This window comes from Antechinus flavipes, chromosome 3, assembly GCF_016432865.1.
Source record: "Antechinus flavipes isolate AdamAnt ecotype Samford, QLD, Australia chromosome 3, AdamAnt_v2, whole genome shotgun sequence".
In the NCBI taxonomy this organism is placed as follows: domain Eukaryota; kingdom Metazoa; phylum Chordata; class Mammalia; order Dasyuromorphia; family Dasyuridae; genus Antechinus; species Antechinus flavipes.
Genome location: NC_067400.1, coordinates 330,659,825 through 330,686,416, shown reverse-complemented (window position 1 = coordinate 330,686,416; position 26,592 = coordinate 330,659,825). Strand labels below are relative to the sequence as shown.

At 35.0% G+C, this 26,592-nt stretch overlaps 1 protein-coding gene across 3 annotated transcripts; it reads right to left on the bottom strand.

Moving 5' to 3' along the window:
- Positions 1–5,391: 5,391 nt before the first annotated feature.
- Positions 5,392–25,308, bottom strand: FAIM (Fas apoptotic inhibitory molecule). Of its 3 annotated transcripts, XM_051985632.1 has the most exons (6): positions 24,649–24,692; positions 15,535–15,593; positions 14,536–14,671; positions 13,472–13,700; positions 9,393–9,442; positions 5,392–6,059 (listed from the first exon to the last, which is right to left on the bottom strand). In XM_051985632.1, exons 2-6 carry the CDS (start codon positions 15,576–15,578, stop codon positions 5,910–5,912), a joined length of 609 nt encoding a protein of 202 aa, XP_051841592.1. In that variant the 5' UTR covers positions 15,579–15,593; positions 24,649–24,692; the 3' UTR covers positions 5,392–5,909. The 3 variants fall into 3 exon arrangements, with proteins under 3 accessions (XP_051841592.1, XP_051841591.1, XP_051841593.1); XM_051985631.1 differs by lacking the exons at positions 15,535–15,593; positions 24,649–24,692 and adding an exon at positions 25,069–25,308; XM_051985633.1 differs by lacking the exon at positions 15,535–15,593 and having other exon boundaries at positions 24,649–24,747.
- Positions 25,309–26,592: the final 1,284 nt, after the last annotated feature.

Below are 26,592 nucleotides of genomic sequence, written 5' to 3'. Positions count from 1 at the left end.
ATATGCCAGGCACTGGGGATACAAAACCAGACAAGGCTCTGCTCTCAAGGTGCAGCCTAGTTCAGGAATCATGCAAATGACTATATACAAATGAAATATATACAGGACAAATTGGAGATAAGCAACAGAGAAAAGGCACTAGAATTAAGGAAAATCAGGAAGAGCTTCCTCTAGAACAGGTCTTCTTAAAACTTTTTCCACTCACCCCTTTTCAACTGAGAAATTTTTATGTGACCCTGGGTATATAGGTATATGAAATAGGTATGATGCGGGTTGTGGTCCCTTTAAAAGAATTGATTTATTTCTGATTCCCAACCCCTCCTAGCTGGTGCATTATCAATCCAGGAAGCTAGGACCTTTGATTCACAAATCCTGGTGCCTTTGAATTCCAATAGAAGATCCAGGCCTGTCCCAGCCCCAACTCCATTCTGAGTCATTTTGGGCTCTCTCAGCCCTCATTCTAATGATCTACTCAGGTTTCCCAACCCCCACCAAGCAAACTCAAGCCTCCACTGAAAGCTCAAAGGAACCAACTTGGGACTCCACCCACAGGCCCCTTTAGCTAAATCTCTCCTTATAAAAGAGTCAAACAGGAGCCCTCTCTTTGGAGAGGATTGAAACATGCTAGCACCATTCCTGGTACCCCAAGGACCCTCTGTCCACTGGAACCCTGTTTCCAGTGCCCTCCTCTCTCTGCCTTTACCTATTTCCTTAATCAGACTTTAATCTTACTTCCAAACCCCATAATAAAACCTCTTTTACAATCTAGGTTTTCGGGCCTGTAAATTCCTTTGTAGGGGACTCTCACACCATCACTAGACTTCATTTAACTCTGTATCCTTGCGCCAAATCCAGAGGGGTTGCAGGGGAACTCTATTTTACTCTCTGTACCTTGAACCTGCCACTAGACCTCAATTAAACCCTGATTTCACTTAGGTACCCCATATATAGACCTCATCAGGTATATAAATCATTTACTGATAAATCATAAAGACATTTATTTTAAAACAATCCTTTGATATACATATAATTTTACCATTAAAGACAAAAATAAATTGGTATATAGATGAGATGGATGTTTATTTTTACATATAGAATTAAATCTTGGTGGAATATTTGATATTTTTTACTATTGTCAAATTTTTTCAAGACCCTCACATTCAATTAGTGTCTCCCACATGGGGTTTGTGACCCAATTTAAGAATCTTTGCCATGGAAAATGGGGTTTTATTTGAGAGATTTTTTTAGAAGCCAGGGAAGCAGGAGTAAAAAGGAAAGTGTTCCAGGCATGGATGGCCAGTGAAAATAACTGGTCAAGATAAGTTTCTTATGCATGGAATAGCAAGAATATCACAAGGTTATGTGGAGAGTTATTGATGAGGGGAATCCCAAAACACTCTCTTGGACTTTGGGGTGGAAGCTTAGGAAACTCCCTCAGAGAAGCTCTGAGGAATCAAGATAAAGTAGTTTCATTCTGTTATCTGGGTGGGACTAGTTGAGTCCAGGACCACTCCTATTTAGCCCAAGTGGAGACAGAGATTTCTATTCAACTATATTGAGCTGGAGAGTAGTAGTCCAGGGACACTCATTCAATTCCAAGATTCTCTATTCTGATTCCAACTCAAACTGTTCCCAGCTCCCACCAAGAGCTACCCATATAACAAACTTCCTCCAGCCCAATTCCTTGAAGAGGGCCAAAAGCAGGAATCATGCCAAAGAATCTCTCTCTCTCTTTGGCAAAGCAGTGATCCTCTGCCCGCTGAAAAGACATTCTCTTCTTTCAGCATTATTCCCTCTTTCTCTCACCTATTTCCCTAAAATGACCCTACCCCTCTTAATCTCTTTAAGGATTTCTCTGCTAGATCTTTACTTCTCTATCAGGACCTGACACAAAGGAAGTCAGTCTGCAAAAGCTGACTTCTCAGTTCTATTAATAAATTATTTTTGCCAGTTTAACTTTTCAGGTTCATAAATTCATTTACAAAGGACCTGCACCAACCAAAAGGGGGTTCCCACAACTTCCTGTCCTGTGCCCAACCTCATCATTTTTGGCTCCCTGACTGGGAATCGAGAGGAGCCGAACCTCATCATTATTAGGTATAAGAATGGAAAGGCTGTGAGGAGGTAAAAGGCTTTGAATGTCTGAAGATTTTATATTTGATTCTGGAAGTAGTATTGAGTAGAAAGACATGATCAGATCTACATTTCAGGAAGATCCATTTCATAGCTATGTGGAAGATGGTCTGGGGTGTCACATGTGAGAACTGACTGAGAAACAGCAAATTAACATTTCCCATTTTAAATTACTCTGGGCATATTCTTATTGAATGGAAAGATGGGCAAAATAATCCACATCATTTAAATTATTTTCTTTGTGCTATTGTGGTTTGTATTTTGTTCTCAAAGAGGACCATAACATCTGGCAGGTGATACTATAACTTGCGAGTGAATTGAACCGAGCAATCTGTACCCAGTGGCCAAATTAGATCAGGATAACTAGAGATGGTTTTGGATACAGTGGTATTTTTAAGCTAAAGTCATTCCCCAGGTCTCAGTTTGATTGAGACAGCATTCAATCAGTGATTAAAGCTAGGTAAGATATGAGACAAAGGTGGTCTCTTTTACCTAGCGAGAGGGGGAAATATATATATGTAAATATATGTATATGTGTGTGTGTATATATACATATACATATATGTGTTTATGTATGCATAAAAATCTTGGAAAGACCCTCAGGCAAATCCTCTGAGTTTCTGGCCAAAATAGAAACAAGTTCTATTTACATTCACTTTGAGCCAATCAGGGCCAAATAATGACCAAGTCAGCGTTGGGCTGGAATCTATCCTTGCTCAATCAACAAAAAACAGGGTGATTTGGCTTTAAGGATGGTCTTTAAGAAATCTGGTTTGTAAATCCCAAGAAGTTTCAGCTATCAAAATTTATAATTCCTTTGGGAAGAGCACCCTAGAATAAAGATATAATACTCTATGTAGACAGAGGAGAAAGGAAGAAAGAACAAATCAACAATATATCATTATAAAGACTCAGTATGCATCTTTCCATTGTTTTGAGTCATTCAGGATTCTGATCCTTTGGAGATCATTGTCTTCCATGATTATGAAATGTAGAAACCTGCAACCTCAAAACCTTATGTGTTGTAAAAATTGAGAATTAGTGTTTTGAGTGTCCTTGTTCTTCTTGAAGGCCTAATCAGTATCCCTTGAAAACTTATGAATTCCAAAAGAAAATGGATAGCTAGATCACATAAGTTTGTAAGTGACCTCACTTGAGTGGGATCATTAGTCAACCAAATCAATAGGGAAGATAGACTAAGTGAGCCATCAATTTCACTGAATTCTGCTTAATATAAATTCTTTATCCACTTTTTTTCCCCTGTACATTATCAGGCCTATCTCTTTTGAATGATTGTAGATCTTATTGTGAAGAAAACTTGTAATAGCCTGCAACTTTAATAATCAATATGTTGCAATTTGCAAACAAAAAAATCTGGAGAACCTTGCTATGGAAAGCCATCTTTCCTTTTGAATGGGACTAGTGAAGATTTCTCAAAACACTGTGGGATTGAGTGGGTCAGACCTTAGATCTAAATTTCAGAAAGTCATGTGACCCCATTCTCAGGGGTCTATAGGGCAAAAAGAAGGGAAAGGGACCTGTATGTGCAAAAATGTTTGTGGCAGCCCTTTTCGTAGTGGCTAGAAACTGGAAATTGAGTGGATGTCCATCAGTTGGAGAATGGTTGAACAAATTGTGGTATATGAATGTTATGGAATATTATTGTTCTGTAAGAAATGACCAGCAGGATGAATACAGAGAGGCTTGGAGAGAAGATCTAAGCTTCGGGAAATCATGTAACCCACACTGCTGACAACCACTGATCAATGGTTACTTCCTTTTCAGTCTATCCAATGAAGTTTAAAATCAACAGGAAGGGGGTGGTGTACTGGTCTTTTCCGCTATATATAATCCATTCCTTGTTTCCGGCCACATACCATGGTGGGCTGCTCAGCTGGTGTGCTTGGGCCTCTCCTTGCAAGGACTGAATAAATGCTTCCTCTTTGTACATGGAGATGCCTCCGAGTAGTCACTTTGGATAAGGGGGTCTAGCACCTGTCCCACAGTTTGGACTCCGTGGAACATCCATTATTAAAGGTGAATGTGGTGTTTTTCTTCTTTAAAATATAATGGTTCTCTGTGGGAGCAGGTTTCTCAGGGAGGTTTTCTGGAGGCAGCCTTAGTTGCAGTTAAGAGTAATAATCACCCAAAATGCAGCCGGGTGATAAAAGTTCAAACGTTTATTTTCTCCTTCCAAAATAGCCCGGTTAGTTGAGGCCTATCTCTCTGCTTGGTTCTAAGAGCTCTTGCAGCTTTGTCCTTTGCTTCTGCCTCTGCTTTCTTCAGCCTCCAGCCAGCACAAAGATGGAATGAATCTCTTGTCTCCTTCACTTGGGGCTCGGCTAGCTTTCTGGAGAGTCTTTCAGACCAGCTTGGTCTCAGGGGGTGAAGTGCAGGAGCCCAGCCACCACAGTGGTGTGAGATGAAGTGAATCTGGTTGCACCTCTGAGAGAGGGCTTCTCCTCAATTGAACTGATGCTCCCTTCTCAATCTTCAGCTGAACTCCCTGACTGGGCTCACTGAAGCTCTATTTATGCTCCTTCTTCGAGAGAGAGGGATTGTGGGATACGAGAGAGTGGGATTATGGGTTTCCTCCCATAGTGCTCTCTGGCCCTAAGAGATTCAAGGGAAGTGTGAATTCAGATATCTCATATTAAACCCTGAAATCTCCCAAACGTGTGAACTCCAATGAGTCCTTAAATACTTCTTGCTTATATGAGCTCTCTAAAGGTGTGAACACAAGCATTGTAGCAATTAGTTCTACTTGGTACCCTTGTTTCAAGTTCTGGCCCAAAACATCTCCTTTTAAGATCAGATCAATCAAAAAGATTCCAACAGGTGAACATCTTTATTTCAGTTATATTAGGCAGAAAAATGTGCTCACACACATATACACACGCATCGGTTCATATAAGTCTTCCCTAGCTTCTCTGAAACTCTTTCATTATTTCTTAGAACACGCTATCACATACATACACCATAATTTGTTCAGCTCTTCCCTAATTGATTAAGTATTGCCTTAGTTTCCAATTTTTTGCCATCTCAAAAAGAGTTGCTGTATTTTTTCTCCTTTGTGTAAGTCTTTTTTCTCTTTCTTTATTCTCCCTGGGATGCAGATCTAATAGTGCTATATTACTGGGTCACATGCAGTTGCATAGTTTAGTAACTTTATGAGCTATGACTCATAATTTTGGAATTTACTTCTGTTTAAGGTCATGTCATCTGTTTTCATTATACAACATGCAAACTACAACTGAATTTGAACAATTTTTTTTTATTAAAATCAGGTACTAATAACATTAGATATTCCTGCTATGAGAAATCTTAAGAAAAATGTTGATTCAACTGGTTAAAAATGAGAACAGAATTTCAGCATATTCCAACTGTTTTAAAATTAAATAAATGGTACCTATATTCATATTCAAGAGCTGAAAAAGACAAGTTTATCAGTTTTTTTTAAAAAATGATCAGCACCAATTTTATTACAGTTTATTATAGTAAGTTTCCCTCTTTAAAACATTTGCTATTTTAGTCTACATCTTTTTTTTACTCAATGTAACATTTTACATTATTTACAAAATAATTTGCATTATCTAAGATTATACATAATCAATTTTTTCCTCTGTGCCTCAACTATGAACATTAATTTCACATAACTAGAAAATAAGTATAGCACAGATTAACATATGGAGAAATACAAATAAAATTACCACAGTAATTTAAAATCCCTGATTTTTTTTTTTTACTTTGCAACTGTCAAATTCATAAACAGGTAGTCACTCAAAAGTCTCTGCAATTTCTTTATCATCCACTATTAGAGTATGAATAATCCCTTCTTTTCGTTTTCCACTACTGACAGCCTTTATATAGCATTCATGATTATCAATAGTGAAGTGAGTTTCAGTTCCATCATCTACAAACTCACCCTAAAACAGAAAAAAAAAAAAAGTTATAAAAATTTTTCATCTTTTTCTGATATACATAAACTTTTAAATTATTAATAAAAACAAGAAATTTGAAAATAGTAAGATTAAAGGTTCACTATTGTATTGACCTGTTAACTTTGGAACAAAAATTAAGTTAACCATTTCTATACTTCTAATATATATATCTTTAAGGAAAAATATTTTTAAATAGGCCCAAGTGAAATCAATCACCAGTTAAAATTAGGTACTCTTACATGCTTATTATTATTATTATTATGAGATTATGAAATGAGATGAGATAATATTATTGCATCCTTAACACATAACAAATCATTTTTCAAGTAAATAGGTAATGGATTTTACTGAAGTACTAGACTATCAAAATGGCCAAACAAACCCAAGAAGCATAAGAATAAGAAGGGACCTTAAAGGTCACCTAGTTCCCTGAAATGTGAATCTTCTCTAAAACATCTCCAACAAGTTTTAATCTTTTGTTCTGAATACCTTCTAATGAGATTCCTTATTCCACTCATATCAATACCATTTGATAGCAAGCTAAAAATTGCCTTTGGTGGTCAAGCGAAGGAGTCCAATAATCACTCTTCCAAATATAGTTTGACCCTATTAGATTTGGCTCATCATTCTAGCCTCTCAGGATTTGTTTTTCAGTCCATTTACCATTATCTAACAAATTAGCTATCTATTCTATCTTCTTCTTATAATTTATAAAGGCATCAGCAAGCTCCTTATACTCTTTTTTTAAAAATTTAAAGCTATAATTTTCCCTTCTATCTATATGCTTCTATGGCTGAATTATTTCCATCTTTGCACCATCTTAAACTTATGCCCACCCTGCTAAGGATGGAAAGGGCTGATGTCTCTGAAAGGAGATGGGGTGAACATACATTTGGTTTTCCAGAGTAGGGGGGAGCAAGTTAGAGGAGGATATAAGCAATAGATAGCTGCTCTGACATTATTTAGGTTTACTTTGGACTTGGCTTCTAGTGGCACTATGAAAAAGCAAAGCAAACTCCCCCAGAGTTAGGGGGAGGAAAGATGATAATAAATGGTAAGAGAAGTTGTTTTTCAAATCAGGGGACCTATGCTAATTAAATATTTATTAAGCACTTTCTATATGTAAGGATTGTGTTTTCAAGTCCAAGTTCTGGAAGTTATTACCTCTGCTATCTTGAGTAAATAACATGAGCCCTAGTCTATAAAATGAAGATTATACTAGATGCTCTTTGAAGCCTCTCCAACTCCCAAGCCATATGCTTCTATGAAATTAATAAGCAATCAAAAATTATAAGAAATAACTTGAAATTTGGGCTATAGTGTTATGAAAATATACAGGTGCTTGGGTATGCTTATGCTCATATCTAGGAAAACAATGACATTAGAAAGAACAATAAATTTCATCTTATCTAATAAACAAGCAAGCATATTATTGTTAAGGAAGAACAATCTACTTATATAGTCTATATTCATTTATATTTCAGATTTTCTGATAAAGATTCTGTAGCATTATGTCTACCTATCTTAAGAATCTACAATTTATCAGATAATTTTACCACTGTGGCTAGAAAACAGATATTGTGTGAAAAGATAAATCAAGTCTCTGATGATTATCCTAAGCCTTTTCCATAGACTTTGATCTTTTTGTTTTGTCTTGTTATTATCATATTAATATTTATCATAACATATATAAAATGTATGAGGATTTATAGTCTATTTCCTTAGTATGTAACCTTGGGTATAATACTGAATAATCTCAGCTTATTATGCTATTAAATTTGCTGGCTACCAAAAAGGCATGTAAACTAGTTTATTGCGTATGTTTTAGCTTTCCATAAACCACATCTTGGTAATTCCACTAGCAACTAACTGTCCAAACTAACTTAGGTTAAAGGAATTAGTTCCTAATTTGCCTTGTTCAGATTGTTACTGAATTTCTTTGAATTATTACTGGGTTTCTTCACTCAGAGTTCCCTATACTGATGAAAACATGAGTCTAAACCAATGAGTTTGCTATTTGGATATAAGGAGATGCCTTTCCAACAGATCCATCTCAATTTCTGGATCCATGCTTACAATATCATTCACTCTATTACCTATTTATCAACTCACTGGCAAATAAATAAACTCCAGTTTAACTTTTTATACTAAATATACCAAATTTATATCAAATACCAAACCTATTCAAATAAAATTTAACCAGAAATGGCACATGTTCAATAACGACACTCTCCTGCCTTTAAATATTTATGGCATTTATTTCTACCCATTCCAAATGCAGGGTTAAGCATCTAGGGACTTAAAAGAGGCAGGATAATAGGTACAATAAAATGGGCCTAAACAAATTTTCTCATTAACACACTTACAACTGCTTAAAAATTCTCATTCAGCTACTCAACTTTTATTCTCATTCTCTTTTCAATCTTCCTTGTCACTCTCGGATTCATTTTCTGCAGATTTTTCCCTGTTAATTCATGTCTGATTCTTTTTTTGATTTTTTTACACTGCACTCCTAACCACAAAATTATAATTGTAGTTTGAGTATAACTATAATTTGCAGTCCTCAAGTAGCTTAGAGTATAGTGGATTTGGAGTCAAGGAGATTCAAATACAAATACTGTCTCATACTTACAAGCAAATCACTTCTTAGTTTCAGTTTCCTTGTCAATAAAATGAGGGAATTAGATGCAGTGACTTTTAAAGTCCCCATTCAGGTGTAACCTGAAATCCTAGGATCTCTATTTTTATTATTAAAAAGCTTTATTCTGTGTCTATGTATCATCTATTTCCAAGAGTCCTTGTCAAGACATAACTAAGTCTTTGCTTTTCTTCTGTAGGGTGTGGTATGTATATTTGTACTAAAACAACTTTGCAATTATTTTTGAAAAAGTGAGAATAATTTGAAAAAGAGAGATTAAGTAAAGTAAGTAGATAGTCCAAGCTGTTTCCATTACATATTATTTCCACATTCATATCTTTCTAGTACTGCCTAAGGAAAAACACCTTGAATTGAATATCAAGATGATTTCATTAAAAAAAAAAAAAAAAAAAAAGAGGGGCTGCTAAGTGATGCAGTAGATAGAGCCCTGAAGGTTCAAATCTGGTCTCAGACACTTAACGCCCTAGCTGTGTGACCCTGGGCATTTGCCTCTACTTAACCCCAATTGCCTCAGAAAAAAAAGAAAGAAAGAAAGAAAACCTGATAGAGCCTTAATTATTTACATAATATTTATGTCTAGCAAAACCTGATTTTTGAAATATTTTAATGCCAATTATATACAAAGCAAAAATCTAGACAATATCAAATGAACTACTTACTGCTGTCTCCAATTTTTTACCATTGCACCAAACATCCATAGTATCTTTCTCTGTAAGCAACAAGAAAAGACTTTGATAAATTAATGTTAGAATTCTGTATTTGAGGAGGGAATTATTTTTAACAATAGTATTTCAGAAAAATTATTATGTTTTACTGCTTTTAAAAAATGCCTTTCACAATAAAAATCTTTTTTTACTATGATACTTACCATTCTTTGATAGCTTTGACATTCATCTAAATATTAAAGAAATTATAAGTGTTTATTCATTATTCGCAGAAAAAACCAAGATAAATAAAATTATGGTACTTAACTCATGAAGACTGTTATCTATACAAAGAAAGGAAAGATACTGTTTTATCAATGGAAAGGCCAGGATATAACCTAACTATACTAATGAAAAAGTAATAATTGTTTATGTTTACATAAACACAAAGCAACAATTAACTATTATAGAAGCAGTCTAAAGGTTAATATTCAGATCCATAGACCTACCATAATAACTAAAAAGAATTTCAGACTGTATTCAAAATTAAAGGATTAGAGTAAGACTCACTGATTTGGTGGTGTAGAAAAATGAGGGAAAACCAAGAAAGGAAGGAAGGAAAGCCTTAAAGAAAGCTTAATTTGTCACAACATATAAAGAAGAGCCTTTGTGATACATTTATATGTCCCAATTTGGAAAACATAGTTGAAAGGAATCATAGTTTATTATGATTTGAGTGGTTTGTTCAGAACACCTACATTCCTAGATCTAAATTAATTGTATTCTACTACCACCTAAAACATAAGCATATATGTTGTTATCTCATCCAATAACATTTTAAGTACAATGATCTCAAAACCATTCTACGATAAATGAGAGATGCCTAGACAACATTTTATTTAGGGTTTTATATTTCTATCCTTCCCTAGATTTCCTTTCTCTATATAATCATTAGGCAAGGCTCCTGTAGAAGGGGAGTTCTGAGCTGACTTGTTTAATACTAGTATAGTATTATCAAGATTTTCCTTTTGCCATCATAAATATTTCATTATACTGCTAGTTGTGCTTAGTCTATAAGAACTGAAAAATAAAGATTTCTTTGCATCTTCTTCATTTTTTTTTCCATGCACAAAATTAAATGTTAAATACTCTAGCTACTAATAGATGCCTCAAAATGTGGCTTTCATGTTAAAAGTTTATACCATAATACTCTAAATCATTCCTTCTTTGCCAAGTAGTATTTCTCAAAAATCTGCTAGAAGACATTACAAAAGCATAGATCTTAGACTCAACTTTTTCAGGTTTTCTAGCATAAGTATAGGAAAAAAAGAACATACATAAAAGAAATTCAAGGAAAAAAAATCAAACCTCATCTTAATTAAAAACCCTTCAACCTTTAATTTAACAGATTCTTTTCCAGAACAACAAACAAGGGAATTCACAGAGTTGTGTTTTACTTCTTCTTTTGAAGCTCTAGTGAAGTTGTTTACTGAGCACTGACATTTCATAAAGGCAGTAAAAAGAAAGAAATGGAACCCTAAGAACAAAGATAATCTACAACTGGATAAACCCCTGGAAAACTAAAAGTAGATCTAATATTAATAATTTTGTGAGGACATCTAATATAAAACATCACAGAAGTCAAATTTTGAGTTGGAAAGGACTAGTCCAACCTGCTTACTTACTACAAATGTTTTTATTGCAATGTATAACAAAATCGCTAATTTAAATGATAGGGATTCTTTTTAACAATTTGTCTCATTTTCATTAGTACATACTTTAAAAATAGGTTAAGGTCCCACATAGAAGGACATGCTATGTCTAATCTTCAATAACTAATACTGCTTAAATATGATAAGGATTTAAAGCCTTTCTCAGAACTGAATACTTCTACTGGTAATTTATTCTTTATGGAAGACTATTTTTATTCTAGTTAACTGATTCACATTTCCTTCATATTCATTAAGTCATTATGGAAAGGTCATTATAGAAGATCAACCATTAAAAATAAACAAGGCTTGCATGGTACAGCCTTAAAAAAAAAAAAAAAATCAGTGGTTTAAAAAAGAAATTTGCAAACTTTATACTTTATATTTTTGTTCTGAATTTTAATGTTTATGTGGGTACCCAAAGAATACTTGTTCCAAACAAATATCTGTATACTTACAGCTTAATAGTTTATTTATTTATTTTTAATATCTTTTTATTGATAGAACGTAATTTTTTACAGCATTATCCCTTGCATTCATTTCTGTTCCGATTTTCCCCCTTCCTCCCTCTACCCCTTCCCCCAGAAGGCAAGCAGTCCTTTACATGTTGAATAGGTTACAGTATATCCTGGATACAATATATGTGTACAGAACCGAACAGTTTTCTTGTTGCACAGGGAGAATTGAATTCAGAAGGTATAAATAACCCGGGAAGAAAAACAAAAATGCAAGCAGTTTATATTCATTTCCCAGTTACAGCCTAATAGTTAAAGAAGGTGAAGGAGGAGGAAATAAGGATAAGAGGAGAAAGGTGGTATCTTTAAATCTGGACAATATCAGTATGAAATTTATGAATCAGAATTTTTAAAAACTCCAAGATTTCAATCAACAATGTCTCTGAATAGAGAACGAAGACTGAGGATTAAAAGTTTTTTCCCTATCTGGTTTATCAGCAGATTGTCTATTATTGAAAATTTGACCTCTGATACATTCTTAAAACAAACTTCTGTTATATCCCAACCACTGCCCCCAAACACAAAACAAGTGCTTTGAGAATAGGGACATTTATGTTTCCATCTTTATATTCTAATACCTAGTACAACATATAATGATAACAAGAACAAGAGAAGCTAACATTTACATAATGCTTTAAGATTTGCAGAGTACTTTTAAGTAGTAATTCATCTGTTCCTCACAACATGCTTAAGTTTAGATGTAGGAAAAAAAAATCCCCCATACCCACATCAGATAAACAAAGTCTTGATTCTTTTCAACAATGAGGTGATTCAGGCCAATTCCAGTAGACTTGTGATGGGGAAAGCCATTTGCATCCAGAGGGAGAACTACAGGGACTGAGTATGATCATAACATAAAATTTGCAACTTTTTTTTTTGTTGCAATTTGCTTTCTACTTTTTTTTCCCTTTTTGTTCAGATTTTTCTCATGCAGCTTGATAAATGTGGAAATATGTTTAGAAGAATTGCACATGTTTAATCTATACTGGATTATTTGGAAGGGAGGGACAAAAATTTAGAAACTAAAGTTTTGCAAGGGTGAATGTTAACTTGCAAGGATGAATACTGAAAACTATTTTTGCGTGTATTTTGAAAATAAAAAGCTATTATTAAAAAAAAAATTTTAAAGTAAGTTTGTAATTTAGTTGCTTCCCATTCAGATGTAGGGCATATCTGTCTTTGACTTAAAATTTCCTTAATATAATGAAAATATGTTATCACTCTGTATACTTACTTAATACTCATTTTCAAAAAAGAATTTAATTCAACTACAAATAATAAATTTTTATGTGTTTGGATAATTACCCTATTTTCAAAGAAAGGCCTCGAGGCCTATTAACAACAATAATAGTTAAATTTGTGTAGCACTTTTAGGTTCATAAGGTTTATATATGTTATCATATTTAATTCTTACATCAGCCCTGTAAGGTAGGTGCTTGTTATCTCCATATTATGTAAGTCTTAGTAGAGATAAAATACCAATATATAAAATATATACTGTTGCTAAAGCTGATGATTACAGGTTGATAAGATTCTTGGAACATGTAAATATAGCATACATTTATAGGAAAACTACTTCTAACAGTTCTGGTAGAGGATGGCAAGATAGAATTAATAAAGAATACTCTTATTAATGATGACATTTTTTTCCCTTAAAATCATAATTCCTAGTATTCTTAACAATTTGGTACACAAACTTGGACACTTCAAGTTAAAACTACTCATCCATTCATATTTAAAAATTTCCTTTAGAATTGGCACATTAGAAATAACCTAAGAAAATAAAAATTGGGCCATCTTGGTCATTTCTATTCAGTAATTTCAAGAAAGAGTATGACTAACAGATATTACAGAGGGAACATAAACTTACCCAACACAACTCTAAAATCCGCACCATCCAAACGTAAAACCCAAGTATTTGTTGTTTTTGATCTGTTCTCCATATATTTCTTGAGGCTTTTCCCATCAATTTCCAGCGTATATTCATAAGCAAAACCACTGACAGCATCTATGTTTATGGTAGCTTTTGTTTTTGCAACTCCAACATTAAATGTTTCTTTGCCCACCAGTTTGAACATCCATTCTTTTCTTATCTCTTCCTAAGTGGTAAAATATAAAAGCAGAATATGAAAATACTAGAATGATTGATTAAATTCTACATATCTCTTGCACATGCTTTAACATAAATGCCTATCTTCATTCATCTCCTTGAAAATGGCTGAAAGTACATTTGCTTGAAGGGAGACTCACTTTTCCAACAGAAGTGGCCTTCTTCTGAGGGCTGAAAACGACTTCTCTTATTCTAAAAAGTCTTTTTCTGTTATACAGAATCCGCACAAAAATCTTTCTCTCTCTCTCTCTGTCTCTATTTCTGTTTGTCTTTCTTTCTCCTAAAGTTATAGAACACAGAATGATCTGTTTTGGGACAGATGAGGGCAGAGAACTAAGAGGAGAAAAGACAAACGTCTAATACTTAAGAACAAACAAAAACTGTTAAACAGAAACTATGATAAATATAGAACAATCTAAGACAAGTAAAAATGAATAGTGGGGGGAAAATACTAGAATGGACAAATGCTTAAATTACCACTATTATTACTTATTAGTTAGAATTAGCCAAGTGAATTATTGGCTCCAAAATCATGGAATGAATTCAAATTCATAGAATCAGATTTATTAAAGCTGAAAAATGTTTTAAGTATCACTTCAAGTTTCCACAGGATAAGATATTACTATTTCACCATTCTTATTCTAGAAAACAATTTACTCCTATCATCAATCTCTTTAAAACCGTAAACTAAAACAAAGTCAGAAATCTGAAGGAAAAAAAAAAAGTTTTTTTCCTGTATTCAGCTTTAATTGTTCACACTAATTAGTCTATACCAAGACAAATATAAACTACATTTATAAACAAGATAAAGGCTTTCTTCCTACCTTTCCATCTACATATACAACACGTTTTCCTGAAGTAGTCCCATGTTCAAATTCAATCTTGTGAATACCATCACTTAAGGCAACATCCCAAACCGCTACAAGATCTGTCATTGCTTCTAAGTGACTGTAACAAGATCTAAGGAAATGAAACAAAGCAATTTTTATCATATTAAAAATAATTGCAGAAAAAGGACAAAATATTTTGCCACATAAGAAAATACCTGATTTTAAAATGAACCTGTTATTATTGCATGTAAAAAGAGAGATTATTTAAGAGCTAATAATTATCTAAATATAACTTTTTTCTAGCACATCCAGTCTTCCTTTAAGATACAAACTACTATACATGATTATAGATCTTTAATTCCAAACAAAGCCTCCTTCATTTTAATAGGATTAAAAATCTATTACTCTTGAATAGAACACCCTGCTCCAGGATACAACTTTATAAGGTCAGTCTTTTAAAACTAAAATTTATTATATATTTTCCTACATTGACTCAACTATTATAAATAATAAAAATCTTCTTATTCAAAGTGGCAAAATTTATTATTAAAAGTGTTTTATTATGCTAATGCTTATCTACCTACATCTGATTGAAAGTGAAGTAACAAACTCAAGGAAAATGAATGCTATATTCAAAATTCAAACAATAACATATAGTTATCTACAGTCAATTTTAAAAAAATGAACTGTTATTTACCATAAACTTCTGATATACTTTATGTGAATGTGTATGACATTACTCTTAGACCTGTGGCAAAAGTTTATGTTCACAGTAAATTTATAGATATGATCTATGTAATATTGAAAAAGTAGCTATATAAAACATCTCTTTCATAGAACATATATTTTGATTAATGTGTTTAATAGAACATATACTTTGATTAATGTTTATTACTATAATAACACAATAACAGTCATAAATCTTTTTTGGATGCCCATAAAAATTCTTACTATTTTCATGTCCTAGTTTATATTGCAATGAAAGCTATTTACCTTACTTCATCTTCAAAGAGAGCAATTTCATCTTGGGATGCCATAGTTATCAAAACAGCCTTTAATCCAATTAGCAGCCAGGAAAGAGAAAAGCAGAATTGCAGCAAAGAAATATTGAGAGCAACAAAGATCACTAATCTATTGAATATTTTTATTATCCATCCATTTGGGCCTGGATAGTTTACAAAAACAACTTTTACATATCATAGAAATGGTATTTCTAATCCTAGACCATAATATAAATTGAACAAAATATGGCCAATTATACTTTTATTAAAATTTTTTTTCAAGTATCATAGTAGTATAATTTATTTAGATAAAGAAGGGACCTTAGACTTTATCTAATCCAATCTTCTACTTTGAGAGAGAAGTAAACAGGGCTTAGAAAGGATAAATGATTTAATGTTACAAAGTAGCAGAACCAGGACCTAGAACGGTGACTGGCCTTGATGAAATTCATCTTCTAAGGAGTAACTGAGTTATTGTTCCATTTCTATTTCAGTATAGATTAGAATTTAGTAAACTCTGCAGATTCACAGATTCAGGACTGCTAGTACACATACTCAAATCAGCATGGGTTCAATGGTTTTCTACTTATTCCTTTATGCTACCCTAAGATAAAATCATTGCCATAGCCTTTATGGCCATATCTTTTAACATAAAGGAAATGAGTTGCCCACCTTGGTTGGAGATAACTAGAAACTACAAAGTATTTAAGAAAAGTATTAAGAAGAAGATGGCAACTAAGAGGTTTTTTTTCATCTAAGAAGAATGTAAAGAAAAGGGAAAGCTTCAGAAAAAAGCAAACCAAAGTCCAAAATATTTTGTGCAGCAAACAAATATATCCCCATTTGCTCACAAATCTTTGTGTCAATAAGCAGACTAGGAAATTTTTCTATGCCTGGAATTTAACTCATCCCCCAAAATAGGGAAAAGTTTCTTGTAAACAAAAGTACACAGAGTGTGTGTGTGTGTGTGTGTGTGTGTGTGTGTGTGTATAGCCAACAAACCTATAATCCCTTATTGTTAATCTGGATGATTCTGCCAGTATTAATTTTTGTGTCTACACAGAACAATGTCTGCAAGTCACTGAAAAGTGCTGCTTTTCTTTGTTTGGGGCCCAGGAAAAAATAAGGCAGTGTTGGGAACACAACTACCACTATGATCATAGCCACATCCACAACACCACAGATCCTGTTCTAAAAACATTTATATTCTAATGTTAAGTTTAAAGAACTTTGCCTTCTACTATCACCTTTCATTTCTAGAATCTGTAATATGGCAAAAGGTTATAAGCATATTATAATTTTGCCTACTAAGTTCTTTATAAAGAACTACTGTATGTTATAAGTCATTATTACCAAGTTGTCTGTTTTCAATGTCAGAGCATGTGTGAAAAGTGTTTTCAATGAAATAGCTGAACTCAAGATAGTAGTAATAACTGTGATACAAATACTAATAACAGTTTACATACATTTAGAACATTACAAGGTTAAAAATGTTTCCACATATATTATCTCCTGTTGTACTCTATATAACATACATTTAAGTAATAATCAAACCTAAGGGAATCATAGAATTTAAGAGTTCTAAGGGCTTTTAAAATTCATCTACTCGAACCCACTGATTTCACAATTGAGGAAAGGGAGTAAGAGAGGGATTAAATTAAGCCATTGTCCAGCTAAAGCCAGACATAACAGTAAATCAAATGCATGCCTCCCAACTCTTGACTAACTATTCTGTTTACATATGAATTAAATTACCAGATTTCACTGATGATGCACAAAAGAAAGCCCCCCAATTAAATATACATCAAACAAATCTCACCTATCTTAACAGGTAAGAAAAATGTTTAAAATTAAATGTTTCTATATTATCAAGTGGACTTCTTATGACAAAAGTTCTATTAGCCTTTTAACTTCCATTTCATGGTGAGCAATGAATTATAGTTTTAAGTATATTCTGTGAAAATCATATTACTTTCAAAACAGAATGATTTAATTAGTGGTCATCATAACTGCAAAACTATATAAATACCAAAAGCGCTCTTATGGCTGTCTTGATAGAGAAGAAAGAGCCAAGGCTAAGACCACAGCTTTTAAAATTCTGTTCAAGAATAGGCACAGAAAAGGTCCTTGATAGGAATAATCAAGGACTAAGCATGAACCCCAGAATGGAATGACAGCAGATGATGGAAAGAAGGTTGCACTACATAATGTCTATGTTATGTATGTCTAAATGACTTCTCAACTAATTTGTACTGGAATGGATAGCAAAAGAATTTAAATGGGAACTGAAATTTAAATGAATCTATGGCAAAACATTTTAGCAACCTTTAATGAGTTTAAGTCACAAGAATATAAAAAGTTGAATTTAGGTTATTGAAAGTACTCCAAGATTTTGAACTCTAAAATCCTCTAACTAATCACAGACCTATGTCCTCTTATCTCTTCTGCCTCACTCCTTTCTCAACTTCATCATTACCACAACTTTTGGTTCATCAGTTTGCAGCTGATATCAACCAAATCTTCAATCTTTTGGTTACGTTGGTATCAAGTGGTTGGTAATCCTGACAAGAGTGAGAAAAATACTAGTCCTTACTTCTTCCGGAACCTTTCAGGCTTAATTTAAGCGTTATTTCCTTCAAGAAGACACTATTAGTAAACATAGTATTTGACATTCAAGGTCCTTGAGGGCAGAAACTGTTTCATTGTTGTTGTATTTGTATTCTAAAACTTGGATGGTATTTAAATATCCATTGACTAATTGATTCAATCTCTTCCTATTTTCTCAATCTATTATTGATATTCTGGTCTTGCTTTCAGTCTTGACCCTCTCCCACCAATGGTGACATAAAAGCATTATTCTCCACCAATTTCTTACCCTCAGTCCTCAATTACTCATACCAGTGCCCTTCTCTGCTTCTAGTACTGAGTTAATGAACATTGCTTAAGATTATTATGAATTTACACTGTCTAGGTCCACTGAAAATTCATGTTTCCTATCCTCAATTAGGTTTTCACTATTATTGCAAGAAGGCAATTAGATGGCACAGTGGATAGAGCACTGGCCTTGAAGTCAGGAGAAGGGCCTGAGTTCAAATGCAGCTTCAGACAATACTTCCTAGCTGTGTGACCCTGGGCAAGTCATTTAACCCCAATTGCCTTAGGGGAAAAAAAGATCATTGAAAGACAATCTTTTTAGAGATTACTGATTAACTCCTCTTATCAACCCTTTATAATAACTATACTAATACTTCTTTTTTTTTCTCAACTTCATCTTCTCTGTTCTCCTTTCTCTTACTAGAAAACCTTATCTCTCCTATTTTACTATAAGAAATTGAAGCCATCCTTCAAAGTTCATCCTTTATACCAAAGCTTCTTAAACTGAGTTGTGTCCCTATATGGGATCCTGTAATTGAATGTGGGAATCACAAAAAATGTGGTAATAGGAAAAGGTATCAAATATTCTACCAAGATTTAATTCTTTATGCAAAAATAAACAAGCACACTCATCTCATTTTGTCTTTAATAAATGGCAAAATTATATGTATACTAAAGAATTTAAAAAATAAATTTCTTTATGATTTATTATCAGTAAATGTTTGATTTGTATACCTATTTCATATACCTATATATCTGGGGTTACATAAAAATTTCTTGGGTTATGAATGGAAAAAGTTTAAGAAGCCTGATATACTTTAAAAACTTTCCATGAAGACTCAGTTGTCACTTCTTTATTTTTATCTGATTACAAAGGATGAGGTGGTCCCCTTCTTTCCAAGGCTAACCCCTTTTATTTGTATTTTTGATTCCATCCTCTCCCACCTTCTCTAGGAATGTGTTCCACTGATCGTTTCCTACCTTTTTCCATTTCTTATTAGTAGTTCCTTCTCTGCTGCCTATAAAAAAAGTTCTTTTAAAACAACGATAACAACAAAAAACCTCCACCCCTCAAATTATTCTTCCATTATGTCTCTCATAGACAGCAGTTTACATTTTTATTACTTACCTACCTCTACGAACTTACCACCTATTCAATATTTAATTCCATGCAGTATGATTTTTGACGATAACACCCAATATGATATGCTCTCTCAAAGGTCACCAATGCTTACTTAATTACTAAATCTGGTGGTATTATCTGTATCCTCTTTTTTCATTTTTCTGCAATACTTGGCCATCACCCATCCTTCTTCATGCTCTACTGTCATTTCAAATTTAATACATACAAAACAGAACTCATTATTTCCCTCCCACAACTCTCCCTTTTCCCTAATTTCCCAGCTTCTGTAGAGGGTATCATCATCCTTCAAGTCTTCCTCTCTCATTCAGATGGATACAAAGTCTTATCAATACTAAATACAAAATTTATTTTGCATTATCTTCTTTTTCTACACTCACATAGCCATTGCCACAGTTCATACTCTCATCAATTTTTATTTGGATTATTTTAAAAGTCTTGAGTCTCCTTGTTTCTCTTTATCTAGCCTTCCCTTGCTCAAAATTTTTCAGTGGTTCCCAACTGCTTATGGAATAAAAACAAACTCATGAGCTTAGTATACTTCAAGTTCCCCACAACGCCACACCAGTCATTTTTTTTTTTTTGATTAAAAAATAGGGCAGTGGTTTCATACAGGTAACAATTCTTTTGGGGCAGGTAGATGGCACCATGGATAGCATACCCATCTTGGAGTCAGAAAGACCCATCTTCCTGAATTAAAATATGGCCTCAGACACTTGCTAGTTGTATGATCCTAGGGCAAGTCACCTAATCCTATTTGCCACAGTTTCTTCATTTGTAAAATGAATTTGAGATGGAAATGCTCAACCATTCCAGTATCTCTGCCAAGAAAGCCCCAAATGGGATCTCTCAAAGAATCACATAAAACTGAATAACAAGAACAGAATAATAATTTAATATAATTAGAAAACAACTAACAGTTTAAAAAATTATTCACCATTAATTATTCACATCTGAATCAATCTACTTTAAAGAAAATGCAAATGAGCTTCCTTTTCCAAAGAAGCTAACCACTTTCCCCCACTGTTATATTTCCAGGTAATGAAAATCTGTTTTAACATTCACCCAAGCAGAACACAATCAGGGAGATTAATTTGCAGCAAAAAGTCAAAATTCATCAACTAGTCAATCAACAAGCATCCAGGGCTCCTGCATACTACTTTGCTAGGCATGAGAAAGTCAAACATAAAAGGAACTCACAACCTTTACTGTGGGAGATCATATGCATGTATATGTATTTATCTAAATACACAGAGGGTAACTGGGCTAGGTAGGAAGAATCCTATAAGCAGGAGGGGTGGTATCAGTCAGGAAAGATTTCATGTAGAAAGAGGCACGAATTGAACTTAAGGAAATTAGGGATTTTAAAAGGCAAAGAGGAACTGGTATAATGGTATGAGATGGAGTATGGCATATGAGAACAATAAAAAGGCATCTTAAAAAACCAAATTTAAATAATTTTGCTTCTTTTATACATGATTTCAGTTTATTATTAGTCCTACTGTTTTATTAACACACACATATATATATAAATTATATATATATGTCAAATCTTATTAAGAAATAACTAGTTTTATATGCCTTTAAGATAGTAAATGCATAATACTGGATGAACAAAATTTTCTCTGTAACAAAATTAGAATCTAATCTCACACATAAAGTAGTTGGATGATCTGTGACCATTGACATCTCACTTAAAACTCTCTATCAACATTTCTTCATCCATACACTGGGGACACTAATATTTGCATTCACTACTTCATCCAAGTGAAACAAAGGGTTTTGCATACTGTACATATCACAATTATCTACCACTATGATTAGCTTTCACTCTTACTTATTTCAAATTAGAGTATTCTGGGGCATCCAGAACTGTAAATTCATCAAGAATTTACAATTAGGGAATTCCCAATATATTCCTCAAAATGATGGCAGATGAGAAATTTATCTATAAATAAATCTCAGAAAGTTATCCATTGCATTGGAAAGCAAAGTGACTAAACCACAGTCACTAATCAGTATGATCCCCTACAAGTATAGTTATATATGTCTCTGTGTATCAAAGTATCAGTCTGGTGTTGCATGTTGCTGTTTTTGTTCAGTTGTGTCTGACTCTTTGTGACCCCATTTGGAGCTTTCTTGGCAAAGACCCTAGAGTGATTTGCTCTTTCCTTCTCCAATTCATCATACATGTGAGAAAACTGAAGCAAACAGGGTTAAGTGATTTGTCCCGGGTCATATAGCTAATTAAATGTCTGAGGTCACATTTGAATACAGACTTCCTAACTCCAAGCCTGATACTCTGTCCTCTACCTTTCTAAGTTACAGCTTTGATCATATCAGTCCTCTGCTCAACAACTCCAGCAGTTTTCTACTCTCCTTTGTTTGATATTTAATTTAATTGCAATATGGTTCTAACCTACCTTTACAGACATTTAATATTCTTTCCTATATGTCTCATGCTGCCATGTAAATGATTCTGAATTCTTAAAGGTTATGCCAGGTCCTATCTACTTCTGGCAGCTTCTACCATGCTGGAAAGGATTCAAAATACTAACCAGGTGACAAAAGTTTATTGTTCCAGAACAAGTCCAGCCTAAAATTCAGAGTGGTTCATCATCATAATAGTGACCACCAGAAATGTGGTTGGCTTCAGTAACTCAAAATATATTATGAAAATAAAAGGCTTTTGTCTTCCCATCAATTAGTTGAGAAAGTATTTACACTGATATTAAAGAAGTATATAGTATGAGATGTTGAATATTCTTTTGGAGTTTGTAGTAACAGAATTTGACCTATAATTAAGATTTGATGATAAACAAATTGGAAAAGGAAATGGCAAACCATTCCAGTATGTATCACAAGAAAACCCCAAATGGGGAGGGAAAGTCTTAGATAAGACTGAACCATCTCCTCCAAATTTTCAAGGAAAACGTGGAGAACTAATGAGGTGTATTTATGGAATATACTTGTCAGATCTGTTGGTTTACTGTTGTTCTGCTGAACGGTCTTTTCTTTTCCCTTAGAAAAATTTTTGTTCCAAGAGATAGCTGATGGGTAAACATTTTATTTAATATGAATGGTGAATTAATGGAAGTGAAACTGATATTAAAGCAAAAGCTACCAATACAAATATTTTAAAAAATTAAAAGGACAAAGCTTTTTATTTTGGTTTCAATTTAGTTATTTCTAAGTTAATTTAAAACATTTAAATTTCAGCAACATAATACTTTATCCAAAGTAGTACATCAAGTACTAGATGAGTAATTTTAATTGTAGTCAGATGGACTTAAAAAAATCAAATGAAGAGTGTTATGGGCCAGAACTCTGAATTTCAAACAAAGGATTCTTACAAGGTACTAAGTCAGTGGAATTGATAAAGACAATAGTTATCTACTTTAGCATGGTTCAGTATGATTGATTTAATCCTACAAGGAGATGTTATAGGTCCGAACTTGAAACAAGATACAAAGTGGAATTACTAAGTGGAATTTTGGAGACAGTGGTTAAATCTGGTTTAGCACTGATTTAATCCTACAACAAATAATGGTTTCCTAGTGATATAATGATTGGTGTATACTCAGTATGGAAGATATAAGCAAGAAGCTCTCAGGGCCAGGAAAGACAAGAGCACTAGAAGCTCTGGGAGGCTGAGACAGATTCATTCCATCATCCACCTCTATGGTGGCTGGAGGTTGAAGAACAAACCCTTGGAAGTCAATGAGATTCAGAAACCAGAGAAGGCAGGTGGGAGCTCAAGCTCTGGAAACCAAGGAGAGAGAGAGGCCTCCAGAAAAACTAGCCAAGCCCCAAGTGAAGGAGACAAGAATTTGAAGGAGACAATAAAGAATTTGGACTTTAATACCTGGCTACTTGTGTGGTGATTACTGAATTGAAACGAAGGCTGCTCCCAGAGACCCCAAGAAAACCTCAACAGAGAACATTACATTTTAACAGGAAAACAATCTATTTCATTTGTGTATAAGAGAGGAGGAAGATTTTAAAATTTAAATGTATAGGATAGAAAACTTTCTAATTCATTGTGTGTGTCTCAAAAAGTTTTGAGACTTTACAAATACTTATTTGTAGTTTCACCTATAGATGACTTGAAAAAAAAATCTGCATCAAAGCAAGACAAACTTAAATCCCACAAGTTTCAAAATCGATTTTTAAGCATCATTTTCGATTCTTTTCAAAATTTGGACTAAAAACTTATATTAGCAAACAAACCAAAAAAAAAAAAAAACAACTCACGATGCTTTTGTTTCAATCCAATTACTTCTAACATAATTTAAAAACATTTAAATTTTATCAACATGTGTTACATTATCACAATCAGATACATATTTCCAAGAAATATGCTTAATACTAAATGATCTATTGTGATTTTAGTCGCGTGAATTTCAAAACTGAACCGAATGAGAAATTAGACTTCTTTTTTTAATGTTGTTTTTGGCGAATCCAGGGATGAACTAATCCTAGAGGGAGTTAGCGGGTAAAGCAACACCCACTGGGAGACTGAGGGGAATCTGCTTATTTATTTAACAAAAGCATCCAAAGAATAGTCGCCAGCAACAAAGTTTGTTTGCCGTCGTTAGGATACTCCGCCTGCGCCCAACTTTAGGCGGATGATCCCGAAGGAGTCAGAAGTCGCGCAGCATCCCCAGGAGCGATTGTAAGGACCGGGAGGGAACAGCTCAGCCCGACCCCGCGCGCCCCGCCCACCGCCCCTGGGCACGGACGAACAGAGGCTCGTTTCCCGGCAGTTCTCGCCCCCAGTCTTCCCACCCCGTGTTCGCATCGGTCGGATGCCTCCGGCGGGGGAAGGGTGTCGGGAAGAAGAGGAAGCATCCAATGGGGTGGTAGGGGGAGAGATGCGGGAAGGTGCGCGCAGGGCAGAAAGGCGGAGCGCCCCAGGGCCGAGGGGGGCTGGAGGGATGGGAGCACCGGTCAAGCGGCTGCCCCTTAGCACGCGCGCGCCAGCCTCCCGGCCTGTTTTCCTTTCTCTCCCTCCCAATTTTCATGGCTTTTTCCCCAGCGCGCTCCAGCGGCCCGGCCCCACCCTTGGCCCAGTCCAGAAAGCCCCCTCACCCAGCTAGATTCCGTGGCCTCCGTTCCTCCTCGCCGGCTCCGGCCACGCCGCTCCTCCCCCTTGCTCCCGCTCCACCGCTCCTCCCCCTTGCTCCCGCCCTGGTGTCCGCCCCCGTGCCAAAATGGCTGCCGCCTCGGAGGAGCCCGAGCGGACTCGCTGCCGAGCGCAAGGCGCAGGCAACTACGGTGGCCCCGGTGGCCTCGAGCGAACGCGGCGCGAGGGCTCAGCTGAGCCCGGGTGTTTCCTGCCTGGTCATTTTTGTTTGAGGCTGGGTAGCGCGGATATACCTCAATGACCCTAGCCGAGTCATCCCTCCCTCAAGCCTCAGTTTCCCCATTTGTTAAATGTTACCACTTAAAAGCACCAGGTTCCTCGGATGGATGTGAGATGTCATCAGAATAAGCAACTTTTTACCGCACCTGAACAGGACTGAATGCATGCCCCATTCCAATATATCCGAGGTTTCTCTTGTCCCATTGTGAAAGGTCTCCCAGTGTTTCTTCCACAGATCTTCCATGGCTGATCTCTGCCTCTTGTTCCAAACGTCTTTCTGCAGATTTTTTAATATTTTGTGGACAATAATACAACATATGCCGTTCTTTACGTATCCTGTTGCAACAGATCGTCTATTAACTTTGTCAGTGTCTTTATGTGATACTTGACAAGTCAGCCTCGGTAAAGTGCAGCAGTCTCTTACGACACAATGGGCTTTCTGTTGCTATTGTAATGTGGTGTTGCAAGGTTCAATCCAATCATCAAACACCTGTGAAGCATCTACTACACGTCTGGTACTGTGACACTGGGAATGCAAAGGAAACCTCTCCCCCCCAGCTATATAATCCTTAGAGAGTTTACATTCTACTAGAAAGAGTATGACATTTATAAAGATGTTATGCCAGAAGAAATTGATGTGGACAATTTAATGTAGCAGAAAAGAGCCGGGGGATAGATGGGTAGTGGGGAGGGGAGACAGCTAGGTGGCGCACTAGATAGAGTACCAGCACTGAAGTCAGGAGGACCTGAGTTCAAATTTGACCTCAGACTCTTAACACTTCTTAGTTGGTGCTGCTAATTACTACAGTAAAGTGTGCTGCCCTTATGAGATGTATGGTTTTTCATGCTCAAAGAGGACCAAAATGACATCACTATGTTCTGGTCAAAGTCCAACATGACCTACTGTCGCTGATCAGACCAATACCGACTCAGAAAAGGCTCTATTACAGCCCGGGGACAAATGGTATGTGTGAACATTTGGAGTGGAGATGCCTCCAAATTTGAATCTTACATTGGTTGTCTAAATGCAGTTTGAGGGAAAAATGGACAGGTATCTGGATTCTTGTCCACTCCTCTCAATGGAACTGACTGAGAACAGGAAGGGATCCTTGGAGGCAGGCAGCTCTGTTCTGACAAACTAGCCTAGAATTTTATCTGTCTTCTCCCCAAACTTAAATATTGCTGGTCTACAGGCTTTTTTTCCCCCTTCAAGTACTTCTAGTTGCTATCTAGTTTTTCTTTTGTTTTATAATTTTGTTTCTTACATCATCATATTCTCAAGTATTTGTCCCAGAAAGCCATTCCCTATGATAAATAGTATTTTCAGAACTGGGAAAAAATGAGCACAACTGATGAAGACACTGAAAAAGCTTGAAAACATGTATAATGTGTACTATCTGTCAATTCATATATAATGTATATATCTTTCAACTCCCCACCTCCAGGAAGAGGTAGAAATTTGTAATTTCAGTCAGTTCCAAATTGTATCTCTTCCTCCACTCTTTACCTCCCAAAAACAGAGGCAAAAAATAGAATAGCCATTATATGTTAAGGACAGATCAATTCTCCAAGAGCCTCCACAGCTGTGGATCATAACATCTGAAAGAGTTTCAGGGCAGTCTTTGCTGACACAGGTGTTTCATACTAGGAATGAGATAAATTGGAGGCAG